Here is a 17,612-nt window from a genome sequence, read left to right as displayed (position 1 = left end):
AAATATTTAATCATATTCATTGGTGATAATATATTATTCTTTTGGTTATCTTCTCGGTTCTCTAAAACTTTGCATTGATTAAATTAAATTGATATATGCCGCGCATTTAATTTTGGTGGGTGACTTTCTCAGTAAAGATTCTCTGTATATACAAGATCTCAAACTCAACATATGCTTAAATTATATCAAATTCCTTATCACTTGAACCAAACCGTTGGTGGTGATAATATAATATTAACCACTGTAATATTATTTGTAAATATAGGGAGTAATCATTACTTTTATTTTTTAGGTAATGTAACATTCATTCATATTATATTTAGAATGTTATATTTTTAATAGTTTTATTCCTATTTTTTTATTTTACTAACTTAATCCTTCTTAATTAGACATATTTATAGATCAAATTATTCATTCAACTCAGTTCGAATAAAATTTTAAAATTATATACTTATTTCAAATTTAATTATAAAATATATAAATATAAATACAAATATAAATATATATTTATTATTTTTAAACAAAAATGAATAATTTAGATAGGATAATTTCACGTGGGAAAACTCTAAGCCGTTCATTATATATATCAAGTGGGAAAACTCTAAGCCGTCCATTATACTATATATTAGGGAAAAGAACACACCAACTCCTAAAGCCCATTTCGAAAGCAACGAGCAGTGAAGTGACAACCTAAACATTCATATAAATGAATGCTATATTTCATTTTCACCAACTACTGCAGTAGAACATTATTCTTACAGATTCTTCTCATGTCATTATCAAAAAGTAAATAATGGTTAGATTAAGTCGTAATTCATATAATTGAATAGCAGAAATCCCCTGGGGGATAACTTGAAAATGCATTGCTAACCAACTGTATGATTTTTGTAAGCTAATTCATTTCGGTTTTCTCTGAAAGAAAACGTGCCCTGAATTGACTGACAACTAATTACCTTAAAAAGCTGGAACCTACACCCTGCAGCAGATATTAACAAGCCGCAGAAGAAAGTAAAATTCAAATCAAATGAAGGATAAGCATCTCTTTTTTTGGTGCTCATGGCATTGGCAACCTAGACGGAAATTGCTTTTCTAGAGAATGATAATCACTAGGAACAAACACGGGGAGCTGGCCACCTCTCTGTGATCTACCCTGCTGCTGATGAAGATGATGACTCGGTGCAGAACCTCTATCCAACCCGTGTAACAATGAACTAGTACTCCTCATTCCTCTGTTAACTTGTTCATTCATAGGAGGACCAAAAAATATTGATTGACCACTATACAAAAGCTCTGATCTAGGTGCATGCAAAGGGCTCGCATTTCTGGACGAGGAAGAGACGAAGCGCCCTGCTTCTGGATCCCAAAAAACTGAGGTTCTGGGGCTTTCTATTGCACTAGAATTTTTTCTGATAGGATGTTCAGCTGCATGTTCAATCCCTTCACTTTGTTTTGTTGACAAAGGAGATTGATTGACTGACGTTCCATACATGGGGTTGAAATGTTCTCTATTTGAATGTTGCTGTGCCATTGGAGAGGGGGTTATGCTGGAAAGATGGCTGCTCATGTCGCCAATGCTGAGAGCACATGATTCAGCGTCTTCTCTGCTAGCATGACTTGAAGGATATGAGCTCAATGTCCCTGGTCTAGCATTTTTTATCTGAAACCCATGATCAGTACTGATGGGACTGCTTCTTCCACTGATGTTACTACTAGACAGTTGATCAACACTGTATGGATGATGCCTAGGGCCTACAGGACGAAGGACGGATGAGGTTGCTCTAGCTTTGGCAGCTGCTTTAACCGCCTCATTAGAGTCCAATTTAGCAAGTTTCCATGCACTTATTCGGACAGGATGTTGAGGCAATCTTTTACCCTTGTCTGGTGGCTGTACAGCATCCGGATCTACTGTGGATGGTAAGCGACGCGGGTCCAAATGTGGGATTATTTCATCCTTTGTGAGAAACAAACAATCAGTTATCACTTTTACTGTATAACAGAAAATCCATGACAGATGATCACCCTTAGAGATTGTAGCCATCTTAAATTCATATTTGTACTGTAGCCACAATTTGCATGCAACATACATTATTCATTTTTGATAGCAAACACCATCATAAACATAAAATGACAGAGTTTTCATGTTTAGTAGGTAAGGAAGTGGTACCTGTTGGTCCATGAAGATTCTAGGTGGGGTACACCAAGCACCTTTGTATTGCAAGCTCCTTCCAAGAGAGCTTCTTCCACTTATGGCAGTCACAGCTGAACTGGTCGGTGACGACGGCATACTCTGCTGATCTTCACCATCCGCAGACTGTCCAGGTGGTTCACTTTGTGCTCTCATTGCAACAACATATTCATATGTTGTGATACCCTGCAGTTAGAAATGACAATGGTTCAATATTTACATATTAAGACAGTATAAGAGAGATGGAGAGAGGGGGAGATATAAAGAAACACCTTTCTGATCAAAATTATATGGAAAAAGAACAGTTCTCCCAGAGGCACAATTGCAAGAAAACAAACAGCTGTGCAGAGGGCCTGTGATCATTTGTATAATGTTAGCCAAAACCCATCACAACCGAGGTTTTCATTCTTATAGAAGTGAACACTAGCGGTTATGTATTTCAACCAGTCTCAGGGAAACAATCAAACAAGCATATATAATTATAGAACATTTTGAAACACCAACCACAAAATTGACATTTTAGAACTAGGATTTTTGCTTTTCAATACCCATGGAAATCAGAGGTTTAAGTTAAAATCAACTTTCTAGAGCTCGCAAAATAGATCCTAAACGAGAAAATAAAAAAATGCAAATATTCTACGATCAAGCATATTTTGTCCAGGAAAATGACTAAGTCAACAATGCTAAATCTTCTCGATCAATCAAGGTGCTCTCTCACAAGCATAGCAATACTACAGAAACAATCTGAGCTCTTATGAAGAGAATGCAGAGAACATACCACCACAGTAGCAAAGGGGGGGCGAGAGAATCCAACTCCAAGCTTCTCGGTTATATCACTTTCTGTACCTTTTCTATCAGTAAAACATCGCACAAAGACAGCAATGCCAACTCCAAATTCAACAATAAGCTGACAACCACATACATGCATACATGAAGGCACATGAAAATAAGTTCGGTTCTTGTCAAGAGATGCCAACGAGTGATGTGAACCATTGTCCAAAAGTTATCCTAAGAACTTACCCAAACAAGGCTAGCTGCCATCAAGCACACAAAACTGATGTAATTTTTCCTGCCCACGCAATTATTCAACCACTGGATAAAATGATAAAACAGTTTAGTCATCGCCAAGACTACATGAAGTTCTAAATCAGTACAAAAAGGCAGGATTGTTTTCAAAACACATGGCCAAGGAACTATAATTAGTCAACCAGAAGCCCTATGTGCTTTCCAGTCCAGTAACATAACTTAAACGTTCAAGCTATTCAATTCTCGATGGTAGTTCTTAAAAACCAAGAAATTTACCCAAGAAAATTATGAAATGGATAAAGATGAATATTTGATAACTCACTCGACAATGATGATCAAATCCATCAACACATTTTTCACAACTTCTACAATGCTTGCTGAATTTGCGCACCTGCAAAAGGTGAGTTGGAAGGGCACGGAGAGTTATTATAACTCAAAAACATGCAATCAGAAACAAGCTTCTTCCAGATAAAGCAAAATATATGCAAGACAGTTGTTTCATTAGCATGTCAATTCTTAAGAATTAGTATGAATACAACCCTCAGGATATTCTTGCTTGAAAAGCATGGTGGTGTCTATCTAGATACAAGTAAATGAGCAGAACGTAAAGGGGAATTTCTTTTTCATATATAAGAAGTGAAAGCTATATCAAGAAACATTTTGTGTCTAAGCATGGGATTTTCCTGTTGCTAATTTTATAGCTTTCATTTTCTTTCTCTTTTCTTGTTTTTTATTGAAAAGAGAGAAAACAGTGAGAGGAAACAAAAGTTTTTTTCCTTCGGGGGGGGGGGGGAGTGGCTCAGGAGTAGGGAGAGCACTATCCTAGTAGTGTGAACCTTACTTCTGCATTACACAATGTGCAGAATAAAGCATCTTCTTCTCCAGATTGTTGCTGCAAAAGGCCTTCATCTTTGCAGCAATCTTCTTGTACGATGCAAGAACAAAAGAAACCTCCAAGTTTGGAACACCATCGTGAATTATTATGCCTACTATATTCACTTCCATACTTTAATCCTATCGTGCAAGGTTCTTTGATAGAAGATGCATTCCCTGGTTAAAACAACAGGAAATCTATGGTTAATTGAGACGAACAATAGACTACAGTCTACAGAGAAGCTCATATCTTAATACAGGCAGCTATTAAACAATTTTCAAATGACAATTCTGACTATCATCCAATTAAGTTCACAATTATCATGCAATCTATAACAGAACCATGCATAAAAAATAATCAAAAGGTTACCTGGCAGATCCATTTCATTGTGTGATTTACAAGCTGATGCCTTGTCAGCTTCAAGGATAATTCCAGGATCACAAGGATCAATAGCAGTGCATCGAACATACAGGATAAGAACAGAGAGTGCCTGAAAATTAAAATCAAGCATTAAGATAATAATTAGGAAAGCAATTAAAGAACTTTTAAGCCTTAAAAAAAAGGTTATTGTGGTTACCATGATAGAGTAGACACCAATAGCCACATATTCATAGATATCTTTTCCAAGAAAGGGAGCAAAGAAGGCATAATATGCAACCGATAGCAAAAAGAAAATGGTAATGGCCACAACCTGTCCACCATTTAGAAAGGGGAAAAAAGGTATAATGAGTGGTTGTTGAAATGAAACATGCAAGAAATTTATCACAAGAACATAAGCCAGCAATATGTAATGATTATTTAGGAAACAAAAAACCACCATGTTTAACACCAAGCCTGCCATATATGGCTTCATGGAATATTACGACTTCATCTAAAATCATTACCAGGTTTCATATTGCTTTATGATATTGGTAGTCTTAGTAATTACTTTACATGCTCATCAAAATTAGGCGTCCCATTGCAATGAAATAACTAGGTAACCAGAGAATGAACGATAATGACTTTATAAACTAAAATTAGAATTTTAATAGCATATAAAATTTCAACTTTCTTTTATACTTCCAAAAGCAAAGAGATGCATTAATTTGACCAACTATGCATACTCCATGTGGATGAAAATTTCCCCAAGTAGGATTATTTTCTTAATGTAAATAGGATCAAATAAAAGAAACTCACACAAACATCTCATAAACATGGCGCTTAGTTCATTAAAAATCAATCATAAAGTCGATAACAACCCACAAAATCAATATACATCACAAGAAATAAAACTCCAGTAACCCGTATTCATAATTTATACAGTATACATATATAAAATAATCCCCTTGTAAGTTGTAAATATAGAAAGAAATAACAAATGCAAAAGAGATTAAAAAAAAACTACTCATCGCTAAAGACAATAATATACATAAATGGGACTAAAAGAATCAGGCGGTGACTGAAAATTTCGTTCAAAGTATTAATTTACTAAAATAAGCAGCTGATGTAATAGAAACAAAGAAAAAAAATAAACCTGAAATGTATGAGCCGGAAGTTGCCATCCGTGACGCCTCACCATTGTTAAACAACTGCTCTAAAACTCCTTATTCACCTCCACATTTGAAAAAACCCAGTTTGCAAACACTTAAAGCAAAATCCCAAAGACGTTTGCTTCAGAATTGGTCTGGTTCCTTTTATATTCTTGGCATCAAAATCGTTGCATCCCATTAACTCGAAACAAAACAAACAAAAACAAAAGGAAGAAGGGGCTCAAACTAGACCCAGTAGCAGTAAACTAATTTAAAGGAGAGGCATAGAGTTAATTTTCGTTTTTAGGGTTTGTAGAATGGACTAAATGCACACCGATCGGAGAGAGAGGGAGAGAGGGAACCTTGAAGTTGAAGAAGAGAGGAAAATGGGTAGACTTAGGTGGTTTGTTTTCGCAAGCTCTTCATTTATGTCTGCGTCGCGGACCACGCGTATTAGTGATGGCAGACTGTTTGTATTTTAGAAGACATAAATTCTTTAAATGTCTGTGTGAGTTTTTTTTGGGTGCATACTTAATTTTATTAGTATGAATTAATTTATTTTAAATAATTTATTAGTATGAATTGATTTATTTTAAAATATGGATTGATTTATTTTAAATAATTTATTAGTATAGATTGATTTATTTTAAAATATGGATTGATTTATTATTGTAGTTGTATCAATTGATTTATTTTAAATAATTTATTAGTATGAATTGATTTATTTTAAAATATAGATTGATTTATTTTAAATAATTTATTAATATGGATTGATTTATTTTAAAATATGGATTGATTTATTTTAAATAATTTATTAGTATGGATTGGTTTATTTTAAATAATTTATTTGTATGGATTGATTTATTTTAAAATATGGATTGATTTATTTTAAATAATTTATTAGTATGGATTGATTTATTTTAAAATATGAATTGATTTATTTTAAAATATGGATTGATTTATTTTAAATAATTTATTAGTATAGATTGATTTATTTTAAATAATTTATTTGTATAGATTGATTTATTTTAAAATATGGATTGATTTATTATTGTAGTTGTATAGATTGATTTATTTTAAATAATTTATTAGTATTGATTGATTTATTTTAAAATATAGATTGATTTATTATTGTAGTTGTATAGATTGATTTATTTTAAATAAATTATTAGTATGAATTGATTTTTTTTAAATATGGATTGATTTATTTTAAATAATTTATTATTGTAGTTGTATGAATTATTTAAATTTCAGTATTGTAAAACTAAAATTATTTAAATCTCAGTATTTCAAAACTCTTTTAAGTTTAAAAAATCAGTTTATTTATATTTTAGTTCATTTTAGCAGTCTGCAGACGTTAAAAAACAAATAGTCTTCTTCCTGCAGACTGCATACTTTTGGTCCACCTCTTCTGCTGCAGATGCCTGCAGATGTAGTCCACAGAATGCAGACCTTTTACCTCTGCAAAAACAAACACTACCTTAGAGTACATACAATATAGGTGTAATTAATTTAATTAAATCAGAAAATAGGAAGTGGGATTCTGAACTCGACATCTTTTGGAGTTATAACTAGCAGATATGTGGCTTGAACTTTGATTCCACGTGCAAAGGACGGAAGATTAACGTGCATGCCCATTGTTTTCCGTTTATTGCCGGTGCTTCACTTGTTTGTCTGTATTTGGGGTTTGGCGAAATCAAAACAAAAGATTGACCCACACGGACATGCTTGGTGTTTTTCTTTCGTATCATCAATCAAACAAAGGATGGTCTCAACAAAGATTGGAAAAGGACATAATATGTTTGCAATATATTCAGTGCCCAAACTACTATACGATTCTGCATCTCCGTTTTCTATCAACGGTTCATCCCAATAACCAGTGGCGGATGTAGGTTTCATCTAGGGTGGATATGTGTCTATCTTGAAATTCGAATTTCTTTATATTAGTAATTTATTTTACTAAATGTATCAACCCATAAATTTTATTTATCTTTATTTCATACGAGAAATTTATGTTATTAATATACATGTGTCAATCCTAAAAAAATATGTTTGGATAACAATAGAAAATCATATATTAAGAGAGTAGTAGAGGGCATCTATCTAGGATGGGATTCCTTCTCCCCTTTCAATCTCTATTGTATGATGATGGATCAACTAATGGACGGGACACTTTTGGTAATGCTTCTAGAAAGTACAGTAGAAAAGTTGCTGCCGGGAAACCTTTGACTTGGAGATAAAGAGACTACAAGTTGTTGAATTCTCCAGACTTCGATCCGGTTCATGTGTTACCTTCGTCAACAATGCCAGAGATGCATCCTTTTTCTATGTGGTTGCTGCTCAATTTACTCCAAAGGTTCATTCACTGTTTCAAGAATTTGATTTCTGAGTTTCAATGTTTCATGGGATAGTATTCAGGGTTACAGACAAGTTAAGGATTTCATTAGATAACCAACATGAAAACTAAAATTATCTATCTGCAAAGAACCTTGCTCTTAAGTCCTAGGTATATGGCACTGATCACTTGAAACTATTTTGGAATTTAGACTGTAGGAGTAGGAGAAACTCCTGTTAGGGCCGAAACAATCGCCAAATTGAAGGTTGCAATCAATGGATTAAAACGCATTGGCAGGAACTTTCTCCGGTGTTGGCATGGCCGGAATAACTCAGCCCTAGACGTGGTTGTTGTAAATGACAGTGGTGGTGTGATGTGAATGTAAGAAACCATGACTTGCCATGCTTTGTAAGAGTTAACGTATGGAATTTGGTTAGTTTCATTTATTAACCACGATCTACAACAAAATGAAAAACACAGGCTTCACACTTGCTGAAGTATGATTCAATGCTGGGAACTTTCAAAGCTGATGTGAAAATAGTTGACAATGAAACTATCAGTGTTGATGGTAAGCCTGTCAAGGTTGTCTCTAACAGGGACCCTCTCCAGCTTCCGTCGGCTGAACTCGGCATTGACATCGTCATCAAGATAGGTCCTTTCGCTTAGTGTCGGAATTAATGTGTCCTCGAGGCAAAAAATACAAGTATCCTGATTACTGACCAACACAAATTTCATATTATGGATATGCCATAAATTTATACCTCTATTGATAGATGATAGAACAGCTTGACATGTATCTTACAGGGAACAGGAGTCTTTGTAGATGGCCCTGGAGCTGGGAAGCACATACAAGCTGGTGCCAAGAAAATTATCATAACAGCGCCTGCTAAAGGTGCAGACATTCCGACCTACGTTGTCGGAGTCAATGAAGGAGATTAAGCCACGAGGTCGTGAACATCATAAGGTCAGTTTTGAATGAAGAGTTGCCAGCTAATAAAGCGATCATGATAATCGTTCTTCGTTACTTTATTGTTCTAGTGGCTTAGAATTTGATTGCAATTTTGTGCTTGCAGCAATGCTTCATGCACCTCGAATTGCTTGGCTCCTTTTGTTAAAGTCATAGATGAAGATTTTGGTAAGCATTGCTCTCTACGTATAAACTTCATAGCCTAAACTTTGGGAGATGGACCTTTTCAGTTGTTTAGGTTAATTCCCTGAGATAACAGCTGTAAGATTTTCTAATCTTCTTTCACTTTACCAGGCATTGTCAAGGGTACAATGACAACCACCCACTCTTACACCGGAGACCAGGTACTGTTTAATCAAATGCTCTGCAGTCTACTGATGAACTCAACAATTAGGTTTCATGATATATTATTCGTCTTAATAATTAATTGCTTTGGCAAAGAAGAACACTGAAGTTTTTGGTTGAGATTGTCCAGAGGCTCTTAGATGTTTCACAACGTGACTTGAGAAGAGCCAGGGCTGCAGCATTGAACATTGTACCAACAAGTACAGATGCTGCCAAAGCTGTCTCTCTCGTGCTTCCTCAACTCAAGGGCAAGCTCAACGGCATCGCACTTCGTGTGCCAACACCTAACGTATCAGTTGTTGACCTGGTTGTGAACGTTGAAAAGAAGGGTATCACAGCTGAAGATGTGAACGCTGCATTCAGAAAGGCGCAGAGGGGCCATTAAAGGGAGTATTGGACCTTTGTGATGTTCCTCTTGTCTCGGTGGACTTTAGGTGCTCTGATGTTTCCTCCACCATCGACTCTACATTGACCATGGTCATGGGAGATGACATGGTCAAGGTGGTGGCCTGGTATGACAGCGAATGGGGTTACAGGTAAGTTTAAAGCAAGGAATCAAACTTTATTAATCTTTTGTATTTGCACTTATACACTAGTAACTGTTACTATGATATTGATATTTGTGATTTCCAGCCAAAGGGAGGTTGATTTAGCACACTTGCTGGCAAGCAAGTGGCCAGGCATACCTGGAGCTGGACAAACCCAGCTGATGAGGAATGCAAAGTTTACGAGGTTTAAATGATTGCAATTTCATTTTCCTTTTTAGAATTTGTTTTCCATGCTGGTGGTATAGCTAGCGGTCAAGGTTTTCCAATGTTCATGTTATCATTTTTCTCATTTTGTATTGACGGCAGAGTGATATGAAGAGAATCATCCAATAATATTTGAATGCTTGAAGCTATATATATATATATGTAAAAAAAGCCGCTATAATCTTGGATTGAATACAGTGCTCGAGTTTACATTCGTATTGCTATTGTTCCTTTTCCTCCTCTTGGGTGAACTCCCCAACTCTTCATCCCTACTGCTGTCTACTCTCTTTCTCTTTTGACCACTTTTTTACTGGTTTTATTTCTCATCCAATAGTGACAAAATCCTCTGCAGCCATCGTGAACGACAAAAATTGGTCAATAATGCTTAAATGCATGTGATGTTATAACAATCCTTATGAATCATGATAACTTCTCACAATGATAGGAAAAAAACGCTCATGAAACCTCAGCCACTTTTGGTAAATTCTTGACTGACGATCCTGAATTTGCACTGGCTCGAAAGAAAAAGCTCGACATATGGACGTTCATCAACTACAGCAGCAACACCTCCATTTCCAGGACCACGTTCAATGGCCAAAGCATATTCTTCAGGTGATCCAAGACGAACAAGCCTAGATCTAGATATGTTGAGTTCCTCCCTTGGATAACGCTCATAAAAAAATTACTTGATAAATGTTCCACTGTGAGGATTGATGTCAGACTTGCAGAGTAACTGGAGTTGGTTATTAAAACCATAAAAAGCCATATAAGTAACACTAGACGGCCAAGAGTACTCGTAGTATTCTCTCCCGCAAATGGAATATGAAGTAGTCGGCTCAATCAAATCGCAAGAATGTTCCTGATTCAGGAGCAACTCATCAAATCACAAATGGCAGTTCTGCATTCCACGAGGACATTGCTTATACGGGCAATGACTCTATTCTCATGGGTAATGGGGATGGAATTGCAATTACTTGAGTTGGTCAAGGTTCATTGCTCACCCCTTCAAAACCTTTGTTTCTTCCTAACTTATTGCATGTTCCTGACATTTGGAAAAACTTGTGTTTTTTGAACTTCATCTTAACGGGTGTTTTGTGAAAGATTTTCAGACCAAGAAAGTTATGCTGAAAGGGATACTCACCCCTGAAGGACTTTACAGGTTGACGTCTCCGGTTCATAATGATGAGCGCACTGTGTCTGTAGTGTGGCCAAATCACTTGATAGTCTTGAGATTTGGCACAAGTGTATAGGACATCCTTCAATAAATGTTCTTAAGACTGCCCTTCAGTCATGTAATATAACTGTTCATGATAATAGAGTGTCAATTGTGTTCAGCTTGCTCACAGGGAAAAGCCCATAAGTTGCCCTTTTCCTTGTCCACAACTGAATATAATGCTCCTTTTCAACTTGTTGTCTCTTATGTGTGGGGACCAGCCTCACTTGTATCTGGTGTTTTTCCATACCATGTATCCTTTATTGATTTTTTTTTTTGTAGGTTTGCTTGGATTTATTTGCTAAGGACCAAAACTCGAGTCTTGCAGTGTTTTTAAAATTTTCACAAGATGGTTGAGGTACAGTTTGGGTGCAACATCAAAGCACTATAGACAGATGGGGGAATCAAGTGTCGTCCTCTTGACGCTTGGTTAGCTAAGAATGGTATTCAGCATTGGGTTTCCTGCCCAAGAACATCGGAACAAAACATAAAGGCAGAAAGAAAACATCGTCACATGGGACTTACTTTGCTTGCTCAAGCAGGTTTATCTTTAAGGAACTGGAGTTATGCTTTTGTCACTGCTGTGCTTACTATAAACAGGTAATCTAATCAAGTGCTGCAAGGGTATACACCATACGATAGGATGTACCGGAAACCAGACTATACAGTACTACGAGTGTTTGGACGTGCTTGCTATCATTATTTATGACCTTTCAACTGCGACAAGTTAAATTTTCAATCAAAACAATGTATTTTCCTTGGATATAGCTCAAAACACGGGTTACAAGTTGTAGACACACTATATATATATATATATATATATATATATATATATATATATATATATATATATATATATATATATATATTACATATATATAAATTATTTTCGTTTTATTAAAACAACATTTACATTTGTTTTCGGGCCCAACAATGGCCCAACAAGCTCGTGACCCAGCAAGCAAAGGTTTCCAGGAACCCTAGCAAGTTCCAGCCAACGCCGTAACTGTCCCCATGCGAGAGTCCCATGTCTCACGTCTCATCGGCACTCATTCCCGGTTATCTCGGCGCCTTGAACTCCTCAATGTCAAACAACCATCAGCACACGAAGCCAACCGCCAACAACAAGCAAGGCAACGTGTTAGTTTAGGGCTTCAACAACCAAACCGAGTTTTACTCGGATTAAAACTCTAAAGTAGGCTTGTATAAATACATGTAACTAGAACACTCAGAGGGATCTTTTTTTTTTACACTGGACGAACACACGAGATCATCACGACAGCCCGCACATACAAACATTACGAGGGTTCATTAGTGAAATATAAGCAAAGTAACTTCAGAGATCGACATTTTGTAATCGTTTCGTAGCAAAATAAAGGGTAAAAGTTTCGTACCTTTCTTGTTTACTTTGTATGTATGTATTTCCTTCACTCTGGTTTGATTCTAAACAACAAAAAACGTTTTGGCCGAGGACCAAGGGGGTTGCTTTCGAAGCTATTTTGCTAGATCTACGCGACCCCGAGGCCCGTTTTAAAAAACTAGTTGGATTTTTGTAACCTACGCAAGAAGACCTTTCAAAAAAACAAAAGCTTTTTCATTTTCGCCGCCGATGACCGCGGCCAGCGCCGTTCGCGGTGGCCGACGAGGCGACATGCGGTGGTCGGATACTGGGTTCTTGAAGAACCACGGTGGCCTGTTCTTGAAACTCAAGAACAAGCCAGAGAAAAGGGAGAGAAGAAGAGAGGGGTTCGGTTTGGAGAAGGAAGGAAATGAAAACAAAGCCAAAACATTGGCTTAAATATGCGACCCGTGAAGCCAGCCGACCCGACCCACTGCTTAACAGATCCGCGTGTTTTCACGCGAAAATGGGGGAACTCTGTTTTGGTCCCCATCATTTCGGAAACTTCTATTTTGACCCCAATTTCACTATAAATCGATCTTTAATTCTGTTTTTCTTTCAATTTAGCCACCCAACTTGTTTTTGATTCAATTTAATACTTATACTGACCCTTTTATTTATTTCATATTATGTAATTATATATATATATATATACGTATTTTCTATATATTTCATCTATATACCTATTATTAATACATATATATTATTTTTAATTAACTTTTTGGTCATTTCTTTATCTAGCTACTACGTCTTATAATTTTATATGTTATATATGTATTTTTATTATTATTTACCAACCTTACTCATTTTATCTTATAATTATATTTCTATTAACATTTTATTTTATGTATTTATGTATGTATATATATATATATATTCATTTTACCTATTATTGATATTTTTCCTTTCTAATACTTTAATATATATATTTCTCGTTTCATTCATTAATTATTTATTCCATTTTTATTTTATTTATTTCCCCCTTTTACTTTTTATTTTTTTTTCTTCCCCTTTATTTTATATTATTTTACTTTTTATATATTTGCCTCTGTTTTTATTTCTGTCATTTTTTGTTGTATTCGTTTTAATTATGCCATTTATTTTTTATCTTTAATCTTTCTCTTGATTATGCGTTTCGTTTTCCTTATTTATCTTATTGTCTTCATTTTTATTTGTTCTCCTCACCGTTTCCCCTAATGTTATTTTCACGACTTTTTAAGGGTATTTCCGCAAACTATCAAAGGTAAGTAGTTTGGATCAAATTTTACCTTTTAATTTAAAATTACAACTTTCTTGATAAAGACAACTGGAAATTACGTAGTACCGAAAGGGCGGTTCAAGGGTGCTAATCCTTCCTTGACCGTAACCGACTCCCGAGCTCGACATATTTCTGGTAAGATGCAGATCAGGTAAGAAATAGGGTATTCGATCAACCCATTTATCTTTAAATAAATGATCGGTGGCGACTCAAATCCACATTTTTCAAGTCGAAGTCCAATTCCGGGGCACAACCGAAAGACGATTGCGACCCAAGTATATGGATGATAGTGGTAAATTTTTTTATCTCGGCATGTGATATTTGTTGAAACTCTCTTTCCTTCCTCAGTGCGGAATGTCCCTTCCATCAATTCTAACGTTGATGTTGTAACTTATCAAGATGTCAAGATGCTGAAAACAGAAAAAAATGCTTCAAGAGGTTCAGACTCACTCTTGATGCATGTTCACCAGCAGTGAAGAGATTACCAGTTTTTCATCCAGATAGGTAAAGGAATCAGAGAATAAGCTACCATCTGGAGTAGCTTTTCCTATCAGAGAGTGACACATTTTTCACATTGACAGTGAGCTCATCGCCAAATCCTGATAAGTTCATCAACTCACCGCCCCTATCTAAATTGAGAGTTCCGATTACCCATTTCTCTTTCTTTTTTCTTTATGGCATAACCTACATCTCACTTCACAATCGGTTTTCAACTTTGTTATACATTTATACTAGAAGCTCCTCAATTCCCTGATACATACACATATCTTTCTGGTTCAACTAGCCCATCATGCTCTATTTAAGAAATTCAAGAATTACGACAGCAAATCATCTCTCTATGCCCTGCCTTGAATAAGTATAATGTTCTGTTTCAAGTTTCCACAAGTTAGTCATGTTCTATTAAAATTCAGATGTTATAACCCTTTACCAAAAGATATATGTAACAATCAATAAAGGCACTGGCAGGCTATACGAATACATGAATGGAGACACATGCATGATCAGAACAGGTATCAACATCTTATCCATAAGAATTAAGCAGGAAACATATATCCTACTGTGAACATTGAACAATCATTCAATACTAAAAGAATAAAATGAAATATTACATGTTGACAAAAAACTGAGTACTCTAGTAATGCAAATAAACTCATACAGCACATACAAAATGACCCAGTTTACAGTTCACCAAATTCAGGGTCTGAAGACAGACCTGGCATGCAGCCAACTTGGTCAACATATGAAATGCAATCCTCCCTGGTAACAAGACATTCATAATGCCAATGATTTATGGAACCCATAAATTCACAAAGACTGCATACAATACGATAAAGCAATAAAGGTATATCCTCGTTGTATAAACATCCTCTTCTTAGAAACTCGATGATGTGATGCAGCAAGAATCAGCAGATAGTGTCACCAAAAGCAATTATTCCTGCTGTATACGCATCAACACTGTCACATTGAAGGTGTAATCAAGAGTGAAAATGCAACAAAATGAGAAGTAAACTGTTCTTACCAAGTAGAGATAGAAGGTGAATGAAAAGCCAAAGTTTACTCTTTCCAATGATAATATGTGGTGCGTTCTTTTTTTCTTGAACGGTATAATGTGGTGTGTTCTTACTAGGAAAAAAAACCTTAGATACAGATTCTGAGAATACCACTAAAATAACTACATCGATAATAATACAAGCTAGTTTAATGAAATAGACAAAGTACAAAGGCAAACTATACTTGCCCAAATCATACATTCACATGCCGACTCAAAAATGCCAGCCATTAGAACGCCAATATCTCTGAGCATTGTCATTGCGGCGAGCAACTTTAATCTTCAAAAATAGCTTGTAAGCCTTATCTACTTCATTTGCAGCAAGCAATTTGTTATTCAATTTGCTACATATAATCCTGCCAGGGCAAAACCCCTTGCGCAATGCCTCTTCCATAACAAGGACAGCATTTTCAAGTTGCCCTATGTTGCAAAGTCCACTAATGACGTGCTCATAAACTTCCATATCAGAAGAATGACCACTTTCTTGCATCTCATCCCATAAATTTAACAGCATTCCACTTTTACCAAATGTAGATAGTCGCTTGAGCAATAACTTATAGGCAGTAAGCGATATTTTGCAGCCAAATTTTCTTGCTTTCTTATAGATCATCACAGCAGCGTGAGGTGGACCATAACTGCATAAAGGTTCAATGGAAGAAGTTATAAACCCCGTAGGGGGGACAATCCCTTGAGCTAACATCTCTTCAAAAATTTCAAGAGCATCAGCCACTTTTTTAGATTTGAGAAAACCGGATATCAGTTTTGAGTAAGTATCCAAATCAGGGTCGAAGTTACTTTCCAGCAACTCCTTGTAATATTTCATACATTCATCAAAATTCTCAAAACAAATAAAATTAGAAATCATTGCATTGTACACTCCAGTGTCTGGAATGCAACCTTCCTCCTTCATATGATCAAAAATCTCAATGGCATCATCAATCTGTCCTGCTCTTCCTAAACCCTCAATAAGGTAACAGAAAGTTGAACAATCTGGAGTAAATTCATCTGTTATCATTCCTTCCACCATCCTCTCCATTTCTCTAACTCTACCTAATTTTGACCACCCACTTATCATGATATTATATGTCACAAGATTAAACTTCATCTTCCCACTCACTGCATTGAAAAAAGAATTTGCAGCACCTATATGATTTCTTCGGCACAAACATTGTAAAAGCATATTCAAAGACTCGGTATCAGGCTTCAATCCGAACTCTTCTAAGTTCTCAAAAGTTTCCAGAGCTTTATGCACTCGCCGAGCCCTAATGAAACTATCCATTACAGCTAAAACGGTCTCCATATTAGGCTTGATGCCATCTTTCACCATATCATTCAGGATTTGAATCATGAAATTGAAGAATTTTTTTCTACCTAAAGCTCTAATGATTATGTAGTAACTGTGAGCGTCTCTTGGTATCTCTGGCTGTTTAATTGCCCAATTGAAAAACAAAACCATAGCTTCACCGCTTAAATTCCCTCTATCTACGACCTTAGCGATAATATCGATGTTCAATTCCACTCTAACATTTGACAATGCGTGTTCGATTGCAGTTCTACCCTTCAATTTTTGAAGAAAAACCCCTCGCAATTTCTCCTCGGGCAATAAAAATTCACCAACATCTCTACTTTCCATTTGTTTCACCGGATAACTCTCCTTGTACGGGTATGGAATAGTCGTTTTAATATGAGAAAGTTGAAACAAATCGGATAGTTCACTAAGGACGTGATGCTCGTCGAAATTACAACGGTTGTGTGTTTGATTTAGTGACGGTTCATTTGTTGAGGAATCGGAAAGAGAATTAATAGTTGAAAATCGGAATGAAGAAAGGAATGAGCTAAAGTGGGGCGAATGGTACCTGCCACTGTTAAAACCCAAACTCCATCTGGGGAGTCGCCAGAAATGAAACGCCATGCTAAAACACTTCTCGATTGCTGGTTTAATCTGAAAATGTCATTTTTTCTTCTTCTTTTTGTTAAAACTTACAATACTGAAAAGTAAAGGCTTAATACGCATATTAGCCCTTAAGTATATCCGTTTTTTAACTTTACACACTAATTTTTTTCCATGTTGGCCTTTCTGATATATTCATTTTATTATATTATACCTTACAATATAATTTTATTAGTTTAATCCATATACGATTCTAAAACGTTGGATCAATTAAAATATGTCACATAACATATGAAAATAAAAACTACGC

The 17,612-nt window shown here is 35.7% G+C and overlaps 2 protein-coding genes and 1 pseudogene across 4 annotated transcripts; 1 reads left to right on the top strand and 2 right to left on the bottom strand.

Moving 5' to 3' along the window:
• Positions 1 to 1,011: 1,011 nt before the first annotated feature.
• Positions 1,012 to 5,978, bottom strand: LOC120128764 (protein S-acyltransferase 21-like). 2 transcript variants are annotated; one of them, XM_039146425.1, is made up of 10 exons: positions 5,599 to 5,978; positions 4,663 to 4,776; positions 4,455 to 4,575; positions 4,053 to 4,261; positions 3,534 to 3,602; positions 3,206 to 3,277; positions 2,964 to 3,092; positions 2,458 to 2,538; positions 2,165 to 2,371; positions 1,012 to 1,951 (listed from the first exon to the last, which is right to left on the bottom strand). In XM_039146425.1, the coding sequence occupies exons 1-10, from the start codon at positions 5,641 to 5,643 to the stop codon at positions 1,055 to 1,057; spliced, it is 1,944 nt and encodes a 647-aa protein (XP_039002356.1). In that variant the 5' UTR covers positions 5,644 to 5,978; the 3' UTR covers positions 1,012 to 1,054. The 2 variants fall into 2 exon arrangements, with proteins under 2 accessions (XP_039002356.1, XP_039002406.1); XM_039146475.1 differs by lacking the exon at positions 4,663 to 4,776 and having other exon boundaries at positions 5,599 to 5,977.
• Positions 5,979 to 8,407: 2,429 nt separating this feature from the next.
• Positions 8,408 to 12,978, top strand: LOC120122545 (annotated as a pseudogene).
• A 2,259-nt stretch (positions 12,979 to 15,237) lies between these two features.
• On the bottom strand, positions 15,238 to 17,362 carry LOC120128608 (putative pentatricopeptide repeat-containing protein At5g43820). Of its 2 annotated transcripts, XM_039146333.1 has the most exons (2): positions 17,268 to 17,362; positions 15,238 to 17,065 (listed from the first exon to the last, which is right to left on the bottom strand). In XM_039146333.1, exon 2 carries the CDS (start codon positions 17,042 to 17,044, stop codon positions 15,626 to 15,628), a length of 1,419 nt encoding a protein of 472 aa, XP_039002264.1. In that variant the 5' UTR covers positions 17,045 to 17,065; positions 17,268 to 17,362; the 3' UTR covers positions 15,238 to 15,625. The 2 variants fall into 2 exon arrangements, with proteins under 2 accessions (XP_039002264.1, XP_039002223.1); XM_039146292.1 differs by having other exon boundaries at positions 15,239 to 17,356.
• Between the last annotated feature and the right edge of the window lie 250 nt (positions 17,363 to 17,612).

This window comes from Hibiscus syriacus, unplaced genomic scaffold, assembly GCF_006381635.1.
Source record: "Hibiscus syriacus cultivar Baekdansim isolate YM2019G1 unplaced genomic scaffold, ASM638163v2 tig00000132_pilon, whole genome shotgun sequence".
Classification (NCBI taxonomy): Eukaryota; Viridiplantae; Streptophyta; class Magnoliopsida; order Malvales; family Malvaceae; genus Hibiscus; species Hibiscus syriacus.
The sequence above is the reverse complement of the archived record's forward strand: the minus strand, read 5'-3'. Positions and strand labels throughout refer to the sequence as shown.

Bases quoted from the DNA above. Each gene is read 5' to 3' on its own strand.
- LOC120128608 (XM_039146292.1), bottom strand. From the start codon at position 17,323: ATGGCGTTTCATTTCTGGCGACTCCCCAGATGGAGTTTGGGTTTTAAC.
- LOC120128764 (XM_039146425.1), bottom strand. From the start codon at position 5,643: ATGGTGAGGCGTCACGGATGGCAACTTCCGGCTCATACATTTCAG. The intron at 4,777-5,598 runs GTTTATTTTTTT...AATGGTGGACAG, and splicing joins TTCCGGCTCATACATTTCAG to GTTGTGGCCATTACCATTTT. The intron at 4,576-4,662 runs GTAACCACAATA...TTTAATTTTCAG, and splicing joins TTGGTGTCTACTCTATCATG to GCACTCTCTGTTCTTATCCT.